Source organism: Balaenoptera ricei, chromosome 3 (genome assembly GCF_028023285.1).
Source record: "Balaenoptera ricei isolate mBalRic1 chromosome 3, mBalRic1.hap2, whole genome shotgun sequence".
Lineage (NCBI taxonomy): Eukaryota > Metazoa > Chordata > Mammalia > Artiodactyla > Balaenopteridae > Balaenoptera > Balaenoptera ricei.
Window position 1 is genome coordinate 151,009,738 of NC_082641.1, and position 13,539 is coordinate 151,023,276.

General features: G+C 39.3%; 1 protein-coding gene across 4 annotated transcripts in view; it reads right to left on the reverse strand.

The window, feature by feature from the left end:
• The window catches only part of UBTD2 (ubiquitin domain containing 2), a 58,904-nt gene continuing 45,365 nt past the window's right edge, over window positions 1-13,539 (reverse strand). For all 4 annotated transcript variants that reach the window (XM_059919639.1, XM_059919641.1, XM_059919637.1 and 1 more), the window contains one exon: window positions 1-614. In XM_059919639.1, the coding sequence (XP_059775622.1) occupies window positions 217-614 (398 nt within the window). In that variant the 3' untranslated portion in view covers window positions 1-216. The remainder of the gene's footprint in view (window positions 615-13,539) is intronic.

Below are 13,539 nucleotides of genomic sequence, written 5' to 3' on the forward strand. Positions count from 1 at the left end.
TTACATGAGTCTCAAAGGCTGGCTCTTTGTGTTTTATTAATTATTTTCGTTGGTCTCCATCACAGATGGAAGTTTTCACTGGTAATTCCTCAGAACTAAATCCATTCATACGGAATTCAGAGCAGTGAAAATAAATTTCACACCGTAGAGTAGGAAATGATAACAACAACAATAAAAAGGAGCAGGAGGGATCTGGGGACAGCCGACAGGACCAGTTCAGTTCTCAACTGGTGTTGGGTTTTGCAAAGGTTGGCTCATTATAACCTGCACAACATAGTCCTTTGGGATCTTCAGCTCTTCCAGCTTCATTTTGTCGGTGAGAGGTCTGCCAGAGAAGAACCACCGCTGACTACCCGGTTCCACTCCTTCTGCTGCATGTAGCCGCCTCTTCATGTGGTACACTGTGTCTGTGCTGCGGACCACAAGTTTGAGGTCCTTGCCGGTGGAAAGGCGCAAACGGAGCTGAGATTCATACCCCGAATTGGGTGGTGGCTCAGGAATATCCAGAGTCTCTATGTCGCTCTTTTCCTCTATCATGTTGATTGGTGGTGCCAAGCAGTAGACTGGAAGCTGATACCTATTCCCCAGTTCATCATAGCACTCTGTAAGTGCACCTTCAGAAAGAGAAGATATGAAAAAGAGTTTAATCTAAATGAATGCATTTTTCTTTACATCTTGCAAAATGCTCAAACATCTCATTGGCTTGCCACTGTAGAGAAAAAATTGTAAAATAAGGCCAATCTCTGTCAGTGATCATCAATAATCATTATCAAGACCCATGACCAAATATTTGAGTGTTTATCAAATTTTACATTAATCAGGACCCTAGCTCCTTGCCCTCACTTCTTCTAAGTCATTTCATACCTAATTCATACTTTTGTTAAAAAAGGAAAAGAAAACACACAAAATTCCAATTTACTAATATTATCAATGCTTAGACCAAATTAATGGGAGATGCAAATTACATTGGGATATCTTTTTAGGAAATGAATCAGCTAACGTTAAAAAAAAAGGCAAAAAACCCCAGATCCCTAAGCTCAATTCTCCACAACACAGTGTTCCACAGTGGTTCTCTTAGTGCCTAGACTTCCTAAGTTGAAGTACTTGGCCAGAAGTCCTCAGTCCAAAGAGATAACAAACTAGAGATGACAAGCTTACCAGCTGCCACTGTCTCATGGCTTATGTATGGATCTCATTAGCACAACTACCACAGAAATGACTGAGGTGTTTTATTTAACCCTAATTAGTCAATCTGTTACAGAGAAGCTTTGAGTTAAAAAGGAAGAACAAAAGGGGCATGAAGTTTATAACTTGCTAGCTCAGGGGAGGGGGAAAAAAGTGTTTATGGTTTAAAAGAAGGTATTGATGGTTAATTTCTTTATAAAGTATAAACTGCATTGTAATTACCAGAGCTTCCCTTGGGGAACTTGAAAGCATACTTAATGAATGTTTTATTGTAAGGTTATTCATAATGTGTCTTTTGCTCAAACTGGAACATTAACGTCAGCTGATTATCAATTTGGGTAAAAACCAAAAACATCTACCATATTCAGAACACTCATACACAGGCTAATGAATATGGGGCGTGGACACTGAGAAATGGTTACCAATGAACAAATGAGTTAATAAACTGATCTCCATCAATAGGCTGAAAATCCAAAGCATCCCAAATGAGACTGGAACAGTCACCAATCCACCAAGGGTTGAACTGGGCCTGCTTTCTAAGTTACATAAGATGGGCTGGGGTGAGAACTCAGGCACCAAGCATTAATACACGCGGATCTCCTCTTTCCTCTGTGTTTAAAAATAATGTTCAGCCTCTGTGTTATTCACTAATCTGAACACTGCTATGACTGTAGAAACAGATATGCTTCAAGCCCAGTTGTGATCACCAGCAGTTCCCTACACTAGTAACCATCACACTGCAGTATCAATATTATTTATAAATAGTCAGTTGTGCAAACTTCACTGTTTATATACTTGATATAGCCTTGTCCTAAGGCAAAGAAACCTCAGAGCCTTTCAGGTGGGCTGCCCATTAGGAAACTAGCCAAGAGAAGGTGGAGAGTTCACTACAGACTCATCATCTCTCTCAGGAAAATACCTTCAAATACATATCCCACTGATACTGGGGCGTCAGTAATGTCAGCCTGATAGGAACAAGAACATATATACTTACATAACTGTTCTGCTAGAAAAACATTCTCTTAGAGAGGCACCATTCTAAATCATTACCTTTGGAATCAGGAGACCAAGATGATATTCCCAGCCTTGTTATTAACTAGGTGTACAACCTTGAGCAACATTCTTTAACCTGTAATACTTCTCTCAATTAGCAAAATGAGGCAGGATAAAAATGACCTCTAAAGTGACTTCCAGGTTAGCACATGCTGCTTCATCTTCATGCACCACAAGAGGCAGAAAATAAAAGTGCAAACCAAAGCTGTCAAACTACAGGCAGAACAATGTCTTGACCGAAAGACAGCCTGTATTTTTAGCCTCCCTAGAAACCGGGACGAGAGGTGCCATGGCAGCCTCTAGCACAGTGCTGAAACAGTAGTGCATGCCAAGCTTAAACAAATGTACAATCTAACAGGCACTTTGGCTCTTCCTAGATCTGAATACTCACCCTTTCATCACAGTAGAAAGCTGAGTCTTTCCCCTTCTGCCCTTCAGCCCAGCAAGTCAGGGGTTCAGTTTTCAGACTCAAATGGGTGAGAATAAAAACTCCATTGAAGAGGTACAGCTGAAGATGGCATACCTTCTTATTCTAGCTCAGGCAGCCTCCCATCCATGAGGCTGGAAATCAGCTATCCAGACTCTGTTGCTTAGAAGCTCCCATATTCCAATATTTTGGGGAAAGATAACTTGCAAATTTATTTAACATGAAGTTTTCTGGTTTATTCCTTTCCTCACTCCTACCCGTCAAATTATACTGTAATCTGAGTTATAAATATGCTCTAGTTTTAGATTAAACGAAAAACTAAATAGGGGAAGAATTCAGGCCATGAAGTCAAATATTATTTAATTACATTTTTAGGCTGCAGTTTTATGGGTTACCCTCTCCCCAAATTTAATATCTGGGATCATAAAGTATCAATAAAAATAATCAATATAGCCCAGAGCTGAATATTACCCCAAAATTACCTATTCAGAGCAAAATCACTCCTCTGCAGGCTCAAACTCTTTTGAATAATATACTGCTAAATCCTCCACCACTTTATGGCCCCATATCTCTTTATTAAAGACAAAACTGCTCTGCTAATAGTGGTCTCTATCACACAATCTCTTTAGGACTTAATAAAGATCACTAGAAAACAATTCTTGCGTTCCAGAGTTGCTACATGAACACTTACTAAACACCTGGAAGTCTGTAGGATATGTCACTGGCACTAAGTAGAGAAGGTTACAAGAGAGCCAAGACTGTCCTTGACCCCCAGGAGCTTATAATCAAGGTGAGCAGACACAGCATACCCACCAAAGATTTAAATACAAATTGATACACTGAAAATCAAACATAGGAGCTGAGATATCACACAATAGAAATGTGACTAGAGTTGGCAGAGCCAAGAAGGAAAAATTCTGTAGAAATAGTGTGTTCTGGGCATGACACAATACAAATGTAGGGCATCCCAAGAAATACGAATGATATGGAAACAAGAATTAGTACAAGAGGGACTTCGCTGGTGGTACAGTGGTTGAGACTCCGCACTCCCAATGCAGGGGGCCCGGGTTCAATCCCTGGCCAGGGAACTAGATCCCACATGCTGCAACTAAGAGTTCGCATGCCACAACTGAGGAGCCCTCGAGCCACAACTAAGGAGCCCACTTGCCGCAACTAAGACCCAGTGCAACCAAATAAATAAATATTTTTTTAAAAAAAGAATTAGTACAAGATAAGTAGGGAATAACAAGTGGCTCTGCTGAGGTGGAATACACAATCGATGGTGTGAAATTACTAAACAGAGAGCAATAGTGAAAACCTGATAGGAGGGTTCAGGAGTTTAGACTTAATACTCTAGGAAATTTCTAGAGGAGGCTAGTATAGGTACATGTGGCTAATATAGGTCCATGAGTCATTCATCCAACAAATATTGAGTGCCTACTATATGCCAAGCAATGTTTCAGGTGCTAGGGTTATGCTAGTGAAGAAGACAAAGCCTAAAGATTATTTTATTATTTGCATGAAGGGAGAGTGACTGACTGGAATCAGGGGGCCCTGCTAAAATGACTGGCTGACTAACAATGAAAAGAAATGGATCTGAGAGAACTGGTAGTAAGGGGCAAGACCTAATGATAGGTTATGAAAGGCAAATCACCTAACCAGGAAATGAGAGTGACAGAGAATTTAGGGTTACAAGATTCTCTACTTGGATTCTCTCTTTTTAATTTATTTATTTATGTATTTATTTTTGGCTGCGTTGGGTCTTCGTTGCTGCGCGCGGGCTTTCTCTAGTTGTGGCGAGCGGAGGCTACTCTTCGTTGCGGTGCGCAGGATTCTCATTGCGGTGGCTTCTCTTGTTGCAGAGCACAGGCTCTAGGTGTGCGGGCTTCAGTAGTTGTGGCACACGGGCTCAGTAGTTGTGGCTTGCAGGCTCTAGAGTGCTGGCTCAGTAGTTGTGACACACGGACTTAGCTGTCTGCGGCATGTGGGATCTTCCTGGACCAGGGATCGAACCCATGTCCCCTGCACTGGCAGGCGGATTCTCAACCACTGTGCCACCAGGGAAGCCCTCTGCTTGGATTCTTAACTGCTTCAGGTTCAGGGAGATACTTCAATTGAGTTATCTGAAGGTAACTGAAGAAGCATATTGGGAAAAGGGTAAAAGCAGTTTGTAGAGTAATAATCTCGAATGTGTTAGTTTAAACATAAAAGCAAACACTTAAGAGGGCTTACTAGCTCTGTCTAAGCACTTTGCATACATTAACACTTAATCCTCACAACAGCCCTCTAAAGTAAGTCTATCATACTCATTTTACAAATGGGAAAATTGAAGAAGAGAGAGGTAGCTTGCCCAGGGTCAGAGATAGTTAAGTAACACGGTAAAATAATCTGATTCCTGAAGAAGTAAATGTGTAACATAGGGATAAGGCTATAGGGCTTGTGACAGCTCTACAAGACTCCCAGGTTAATGATATTGTTAAGGGGAGGAGGAAATGTGCTTGGAAAAAGGCAGAGGACAAATACAAGAGGGATGAAGAACCAAATGTGAATCACAAGGAGCAAGAAACCAACACTCCAAACGCAGCCCAACAATACGTTTGCCAGTGATGTTAGTGACAGGTCAAAGAAGGATCTGGAAGATGAGGCAAAAGAAAGTAGTGACTAAGAAGTTTCAGTGCTGCGAAGCCACCACATGTAGTGACAAAACGGACCTATTACTATCACTGTCTCACCTATGATATTTAAGAGCAATGTGTAAAAAACAGGGCATGGTTAGAAGACAGAGTTTTGCTTAAAGAAACACTGTATTTAAACACAGAAGGGAAGGAACCACTCTAAAAGTTGAAAACATAAGGATTTTTTTACGTTTCCAAAAATCACTCCTAGCTACGTTTGCATTTGCAATTTACAAAACGTTTTTAATCATCACCCACTGGCCACTGGCAGTGCAGTTCATCTAATAATTCTTCACTAGTTCTAAAGACGTTCTAGCCAGGCTTGCTTAGATTGTTCACCTAAGTACACTTGTCTTTTTTTCCCCTTCTCCTCAAAAACCCATTATAGGCCTCACTCAAGTCCTAGCAGAGACAGATGGCCACCAGGATAAATGATTGCCAGGCCACTGCTTCCCCAGGTCAGGAAGCCCTGAAAGCTCCCCAGGGTAGGAAGAAAGCTGCCAAGACTACCTTCTGTTCTGATTTCATACATAATTTTTTGAAGTTGTTTTTATTTATCTTCTATCTAGATGACTGGCCCAGATGTTCTATTTTTCTTGGTCAACTCTTTTCTATGGCTGTTTTTAATTAGGCTTCAAAATATTTCAGAAGAAACTTATAAAGATAAGACTAAATTATATACCAAATAATAAAAATAGCTTTACTAAATGCCAGAACGTCTAACACTTTATTCTTTCTCAAGTAGTCTTTCATGTTAAAAAGAAAGACGTCTTTTTAAGCATTCAAAGGCCTCACTGGTTTTCCCTCTATGTTCACTCCTGCAAGATTGCAGCTCAGTCTTAAAATTTTTACCACGTGAGACTTGCAGAGTTACATGAACAAATCTGCAAAAGTTAAAAATCAATTTTTATGTAAGGAAACTTTTGAGGATATTAAAATGTTACCTTGATTGTAGTGATGGTTTCATGGGTGTTTACATGTCAAAGCTGACCAAACTGTAAACTTTAAATATGTGCTGTTTAGTGTTCTTCAATATACCTCAACAGAGTTGAAAACATTTAATATTTAAAACATACTAGCAATCTGATATAGAAAACGGTCCTCCCAAAATTAATTAAGAAATTAGGAAAGCAATATCCTAGAACTTCAAGGCTTTTGTCACATTGGGGGTTTCTTCCAAGGATGAGAAAGGACGTCTTTATTCTCGACTTCACTTTTCTAACTGATCCAGAAGGCATGAACTCTTCATAAAACATGACTTCCTAAGACAACAGAAGACCTAAACACATAAGTGAGTTGGACACAGCTAAATAGGAAAAGAACACTGAAATAACAGAAAGAATGGGAAGGAAAGAAACAGTGGGTTAGACCTATGATTCAGGCAGCCCACTGTTGAGCCTGGCAGAGGAACAGAGACTGGAGAAGCAGTAAATCTGATAGAAGCAACAGTGGCTTTGGAGCCAGCGCACCCAAATTTTAATTTGAATCCTAATCTTGGACATATTCAGTCTGTTTCCTCAAGGACTATACTATCTACTTCACAAAGTAGTTGTAAGGATTAAATAATAAAACACATGCAAAATTGACTAGTACATATAATAAATCCATTGAAAACAGTAATGTCAGTTCCCTTCTCATACAAGTTTTAAATCTCAGAACCAGACTTATGGAAGAAAGCTCACCAATAGCAATATCACAAAGGATCAAAGTTTCATAATGTTTGAGTCCACTGCTTTATGCTTCATGGGGTCCTTTACAAACCTCACAATAATGTCAAAAGGGCCATCGAAATTACCCTTCATCCAGGTATTATGAGCCGTCTTTCAGGACTAACAAATTACAGGCTCTCTCATGCAAACACTTTGCTGGGAATTATATTAAGCTTATGTCTGATAGTCAGGCTTTAGGAGAAGCAGGTTCAGTTGTCTCATCCCACCAAATTAGCTATTAAGACTGGGATTCAGAAGTACCAAGTCTATCATCTCTTCTAGCAAGCACAGGTGAAAAGTGGCTTAGTTTGGATGTATTACCAAAGTCTTACTATGGTTAAGACCATGATTAACAGCTTGTGTAACATTTGGTCACATTTCTAACGGGACACTGATCTTTAATTCCAACTCTTTAAAATGAACAGAGGAACAGACCAGCAGCACTCGGGCACTGGTTTATTTAGCTGACCTGGCTTTACAGAAGTGGAAGTCGGTGCAGTACACTTCCTGGGACCACATCAGAAACCCTGCTTTCCATCCACCCCCACCACCCAGAATGGCAAAGAAAGGAGGTCTTCTTCAGAGACAAGCCTACTGACTCAGGAACAAACTCCCACCTCAGCTATTTTAGGCGCTTTGTTGCTCTACCTGAAGAAAAAGGGTGACAGCAGCCGAGGAGTGGATAAAGCTACACTGTGTAACTCCAAATCATTTTTCTTTCGTTGAGGATAGAGAGAGGAAAAGGATATAACATTTAATTTATGATTAGTCAGTCATCAGATCCTTTATTAAGGCCCCATTTCATTTCTAAACACAAGTCTGATAAAAATCCTGTCTCTCATGTATGTACAATTTTCATGCTTTCATTCTTAAGCTTTATGTTCATGAATTAAGTTTATTAAATGACAAATTCTTATAGGGACCTTTAAAGGAATCAGAATTCATGGCTTGCTTTTTTTAAAAAAAAAATTTATTTTATTTATTTATTTATTTTTGGCTGCGTTGGGTCTTCGTTGCTGTGCGCGGGCTTTCTCTAGTTGTGGTAAGCGGGGGCTACTCTTTGTCTCGGTGCACGGGCTTCTTGCGGTGGCTTCTCTTGTTGCAGAGCACAGGCTCTAGGCGCCTGGGCTTCAGGAGTTGTGGCTCGCGGGCTCTAGAGCGCAGGCTCAGTAGTTGTGGCGCACGGGCTTAGTTGCTCCGCGGCATGTGGGATCTTCCCGGACCAGGGCTCGAAGCCGTGTCCCCTGCATTGGCAGGCAGATTCTTAACCACTGCGCCACCAGGGAAGCCCCATGGCTTGCTTCTTAATGGGCGTCTAACACACTTAAAGGAAAGAGAAACAAGGCCTACACATATGCATTTCCTATCTGTCCATGTCTGAGAGAATCCACTAGTTTCTCTTTTGTATTAATAGAAGTATATCATTTTAAAGTATTCTAGGGACTTCCCTGGTGGCACAGTGGTTAAGAATCCGCCTGCCAATGCAGGGGACACGGGTTCGAGCCCTGGTCCGGGAAGATCCCACATGCCACGGAGCAACTAAGCGCATGCACCACAACTACTGAGCCTGTGCTCTAGAGCCTGCAAGCCACAACTGCTGAAGCCCATGCGCCTAGAGCCCGTGCTCCGCAACAAGAGAAGCCACCACAATGAGAAGCACGCACACCGCAACGAAGAGTAGCACCAGCTCACCACAACTAGAGATAGCCTGCAAGCAGCAGCGAAGACCCAATGTAGCCAAAGATAAACAAATAAAATAAATAAATTTATAAAAAAACAAATAAAGTATTCTATATAGTGTGGGAGAGACCTAAAATGATACACACGGAATTAACATTGAAAATTACTCGTCTAGTAACTTTACAGAAAACACAGATGAAATGACTTGACCTTGTAACTTAGTTGCTTTAGTTACCGTTAGATCTAGGACTTGAGTTCAAAACCCAATTTCATGACTTTTACCTCGGAAAAATAATGTAACTTCCTTGTGCTTCAGTTTTCTCATCTGTTTAAAATGGGGACTGTTGTGGGTGATTATCACAGGCATGAGAATTAAATAACATCAACTCAAAACATGAATTGATAGTATTTTATTATTTCTGATTCTCAGACCAGGAGTTCTTTTCATCATGTTGGCTTCCTATACACAGAAATGCTCTATTTACGCTATTTATAAGTGCCTTAGTTTTAAACAACTTAAACTGCATTATACATAATTTAATTTATTCACATTTGATATATTCTGAGATAAGAAAGATCAGGAAAAAGAAAAAAAAATTCTGGGCAACTCCCTTCCCACCTGGATTTTGAAGGTGACTAAAAAATAAAGTTTTTTCAAGAATTACTATTTTCTACCTCCCATATCCTGAAGAATGAGAAAGGACAAAAGAAAATGGCCTTCAAAAGTCCAACTGAATGACTAGTAACGTTTAGCCATGAGAAGTAAGAATAAACTTGGAGTTAAGACTTTAAATATGAGAAAAGTAAGTGTTTGGGTAATAGTGAGCAGCTACTCCTCCTATACAGGGAAGATTAAGAAGAGAGCTTTTACATGTGAATTGCAGCGAGATGGAAAACACATTAATTGTAGATGCTAAAGAAATAAACAACAACCTTTCTAGAAAATTGGAAGGTAGGGAAAGGAGTAGGCAATTTTAAAAATCTTTTTAAATCTTCTGAATAATAATTTTAAAAAAGCATTAAATCCTCCTCTTTACCAGATAAACAGATACTGTTTCTGAATGAGCTCTCACCGAAAATATCTGAATAGCCACTATGAACCAGACTCTGTGAAAAATGAAAATAAAAACCACCCTCTTTTCACCCTGTTTATGCTAATTTGGGCAAGCCACTTAATCTATAATCTGGTTTCACAGGCAAAACACTGTATTTAGGAATGTTTTTAGGAATTTTAGGTAGTGACAAAATAGCACTCAATTAGAAAAAGGAAATAAGCTCTTTAAGAAATTTAAGACCATGAGTAAAAAATGCTGTGTAAATAATGAAAAATAAAGCTCTTCTAGGATGGGGAGGCTGTGGAAAAGAAGTAGCAGACATTAGAATCACTGAGGGAGCTTTTTCCACAATAGTACACTATTACACATGTCCATATCATCCTCTACCTGAGTCATAATTTCCAAAGTGAAAATATATGTTCATATGTAAAATCCCCAGGTAGTTATGACACCAACTTCCCTCTTAAAAATCCCTACTGCCATTTGAGAATAACAAACTAAAGACTTCTCACAGATATTAATAGAGGAAGATAATTAAAGAGCACAGAATTATTTTGTGCTTGGACAAGGCAGGAATATAATAAATATGACCTGCTGACTGGAATTAAGATGAAACACATTAATTATCAAGGGAGCCACTATAAGAGAAAGAAAAGAAAGAGAAAATATGGGGAAAAGGGTTTTTTGTTGTTTCCTTGAAACAACAGAAAAGGTAACTATCATCACAAGAAAAAAGGCCATTGACAAATACATAATTTTTATGCATAAAACCCTGACACTAAATACAATTTAAATCAAAAAGGGCATAATCCTTGCTTACTTCGAGCATACAATCTAAAATAACAGACAACACAGATACAAACAACATTTACAAAGACATTTTCATATGGCTTTCAAGCTTTAAAGAACTTTTTATAATATTTATACTGGGAAGATAATATGAATAAGGTTGAGATAACAAAAAGATTATGGGAAGAGAAGAGAGGATGAGATGAAAACAAAAAATGAGATTTTTGGAAGAAAACTTAGAAAGGAGTGTATATCCTAGGATCTCTTCAGGCTGTCAGTCTATGATTAGTTCAGTAACCTTATGGGTAATACTGATAGATGGAGATGAAGGGGATGGGCATGGATCAGGTGTGAGATGATGCTAAACTAACAATGTCCTCCTCACTGCTAGGTATCTAATTAATAAATCTACTACTGGGCTTCCCTGGTGGCACAGTGGTTAAGAATCTGCCTGCCAATGCAGGGGACACGGGTTTGAGCCTTGGTCAGGGAAGATCCCACATGCCACGGAGCAGCTAAGCCCATGCACCACAACTACTGAACTTGTGCTGTAGAGCCCGCGAGCCACAACTGCTGAAGCCTGGGCGCCTACAGCCCATGCTCTGCAACAAGAGAAGCCACCACAATGAGAAGCCCGCTCACCGCAACTAGAGAAAGGCCGCACACAGCAACAAAGACCCAACGCAGTCAAAAATAAATAAATAAAATAAAATTTTAAAATAAATAAATCTGCCACTATTGTTGCTATTGAATCAACATAACCTCAAAATTCCATTAGGCATATGCCCAAAAGAAGGGTATCCTAAAAGCCAAAGAAAGATGTTACCAGTAGACAATACACCCAGAAAATGATTGAAATCTATAATTTAAGATTTAGGTGCAAGGAATTTACTTGTTAATGTCAGAGTTCAAGAAATACAATCATCGAGAGGGTAGACAGCAGAAGCAAGAAGAACTACAATCCTGCAGCCTGTGGAACTAAAACCACATTCACAGAAAGAAAGACGAGATGAAAAGACAGGGGGCTATGTACCAGATGAAGGAACAAGATAAAACCCCAGAAAAACAATTAAATGAAGTAGAGACAGGCAACCTTCCAGAAAAAGAATTCAGAATAATGATAGTGAAGATGATCCAGGATCTCGGAAAAAGAATGGAGGCAAAGATAGAGAAGATGCAAGAAATGTTTAGCAAAGACCTAGAAGAATTAAAGAACAAACAAACAGAGATGAACAATACAATAACTGAAATGAAAAATACACTAGAAGGAATCAATAGCAGAATAACTGAGGCAGAAAAACGGATAAGTGACCTGGAAGACAGAATGGTGGAATTCACTGCTGCGGAACAGAATAAAGAAAAAAGAATGAAAAGAAATGAAGACAGCCTAAGAGACCTCTGGGACAACATTAAACATAACAACATTCGCATTATACGGGTCCCAGAAGGAGAAGAGAGAGAGAAAGGACCCTCACACCGGTCAGAATGGGCATCATCAGAAAATCTACAAACAACAAATGCTGGAGAGGGTGTGTTGAAAAGGGAACCCTCTTGCACTGTTGGTGGGAATGTAAATTGATACAGCCACTATGGAGAACAGTATGGAGGTTCCTTAAAAAACTAAAAACAGAATTACCATATGACCCAGCAATCCCACTACTGGGCCTATACCCAGAGAAAACCATAATTCAAAAAGACACATGCACCCCAATGTTCACTGCAGCACTATTTACCATAGCCAGGTCACGGAAGCAACCTAAATGCCCATCGACAGACGAATGGATAAAGAAGATGTGGTACATGTATACAATGGAATATTACTCAGCCATAAAAAGGAACGAAATTGGGTCATTTGTAGAGACATGGATGGATCTAGAGACTGTCATACAGAGTGAAATAAGTCAGAAAGAGAAAAACAAATATCGTATATTAATGCATATATGTGGAACCTAGAAAAATGGTACAGATGAACCGGTTTACAGGGCAGAAACTGAGACACAGATGTAGAGAACAGACGTATGGACACCAAGGGAGGAAAGTGGCAGGTGGGCGATGGTGGTGGTGGGATGAATTGGGAGATTAGGATTGACATGTATACACTAATATGTATAAAATGGATAACTAATGAGAACCTGCTGTATAAAAAAATATATAAAATTTTAAAAAAAAGATACAATCACCAGCACTACTATTTACTAAGTATTTTCTGGACTATGGTAAGCAATTTACATGTCTTATAATCACATTTAATTAATACAACCACCCTACAAGGTAGGTACTTACAATCCATATTTTACAGATGAGAGAACTGAAGCTTACAGAAAAGAAGCAATTTGCCCAAAGGCACATAGCTGTAAGTAATACAGTAGAGGCAAGAAGTAAGGCTAGATCTGATACCAATGCCTGAGCTAAACAAGAGCTAAAGCCTATGCAATATTTTAAACTCAAAATATGAAGTACTTTGGGATGTTTAGGGTTTAACACAACAAAATGTGTCCAAAGTAAAATTTCAATTACGTAATTACACCTAAAAGATGGAAGGGATTTCACCAATACCACTGAGGTCTAGGTAAAAACATGTAACTAAATAGCTAAGTTATAAACTGATGGTGAGTTAGAGTACCTGACGAAATATAATTCAAAAGTCCACCCAAGAAACATTATTGATAAGTTTCAGGTATGAACAAGGGAAATCAATCAAGGGTACCAATGACAATAATATTAATACACATAAAGTTATTACAGAGCTTTCAAAGAGGAAAGCTTGAGGAAAGTCAATTTGATTCTTTCATGCTAAAGCAGAAAATATTCCTTAAACATAGAGGGGACAAGTAGAGGCTCATCCAATGTTCTCAAATTTCCAAGAATAATTCTCCCCAGTCTGTTGGTTGGTGGGGCTGCCAGGATCATTACTTTGCTGTTCACACAGATAAGCAGAAATGAGGGACTTGAGTTTTTAGAGATCT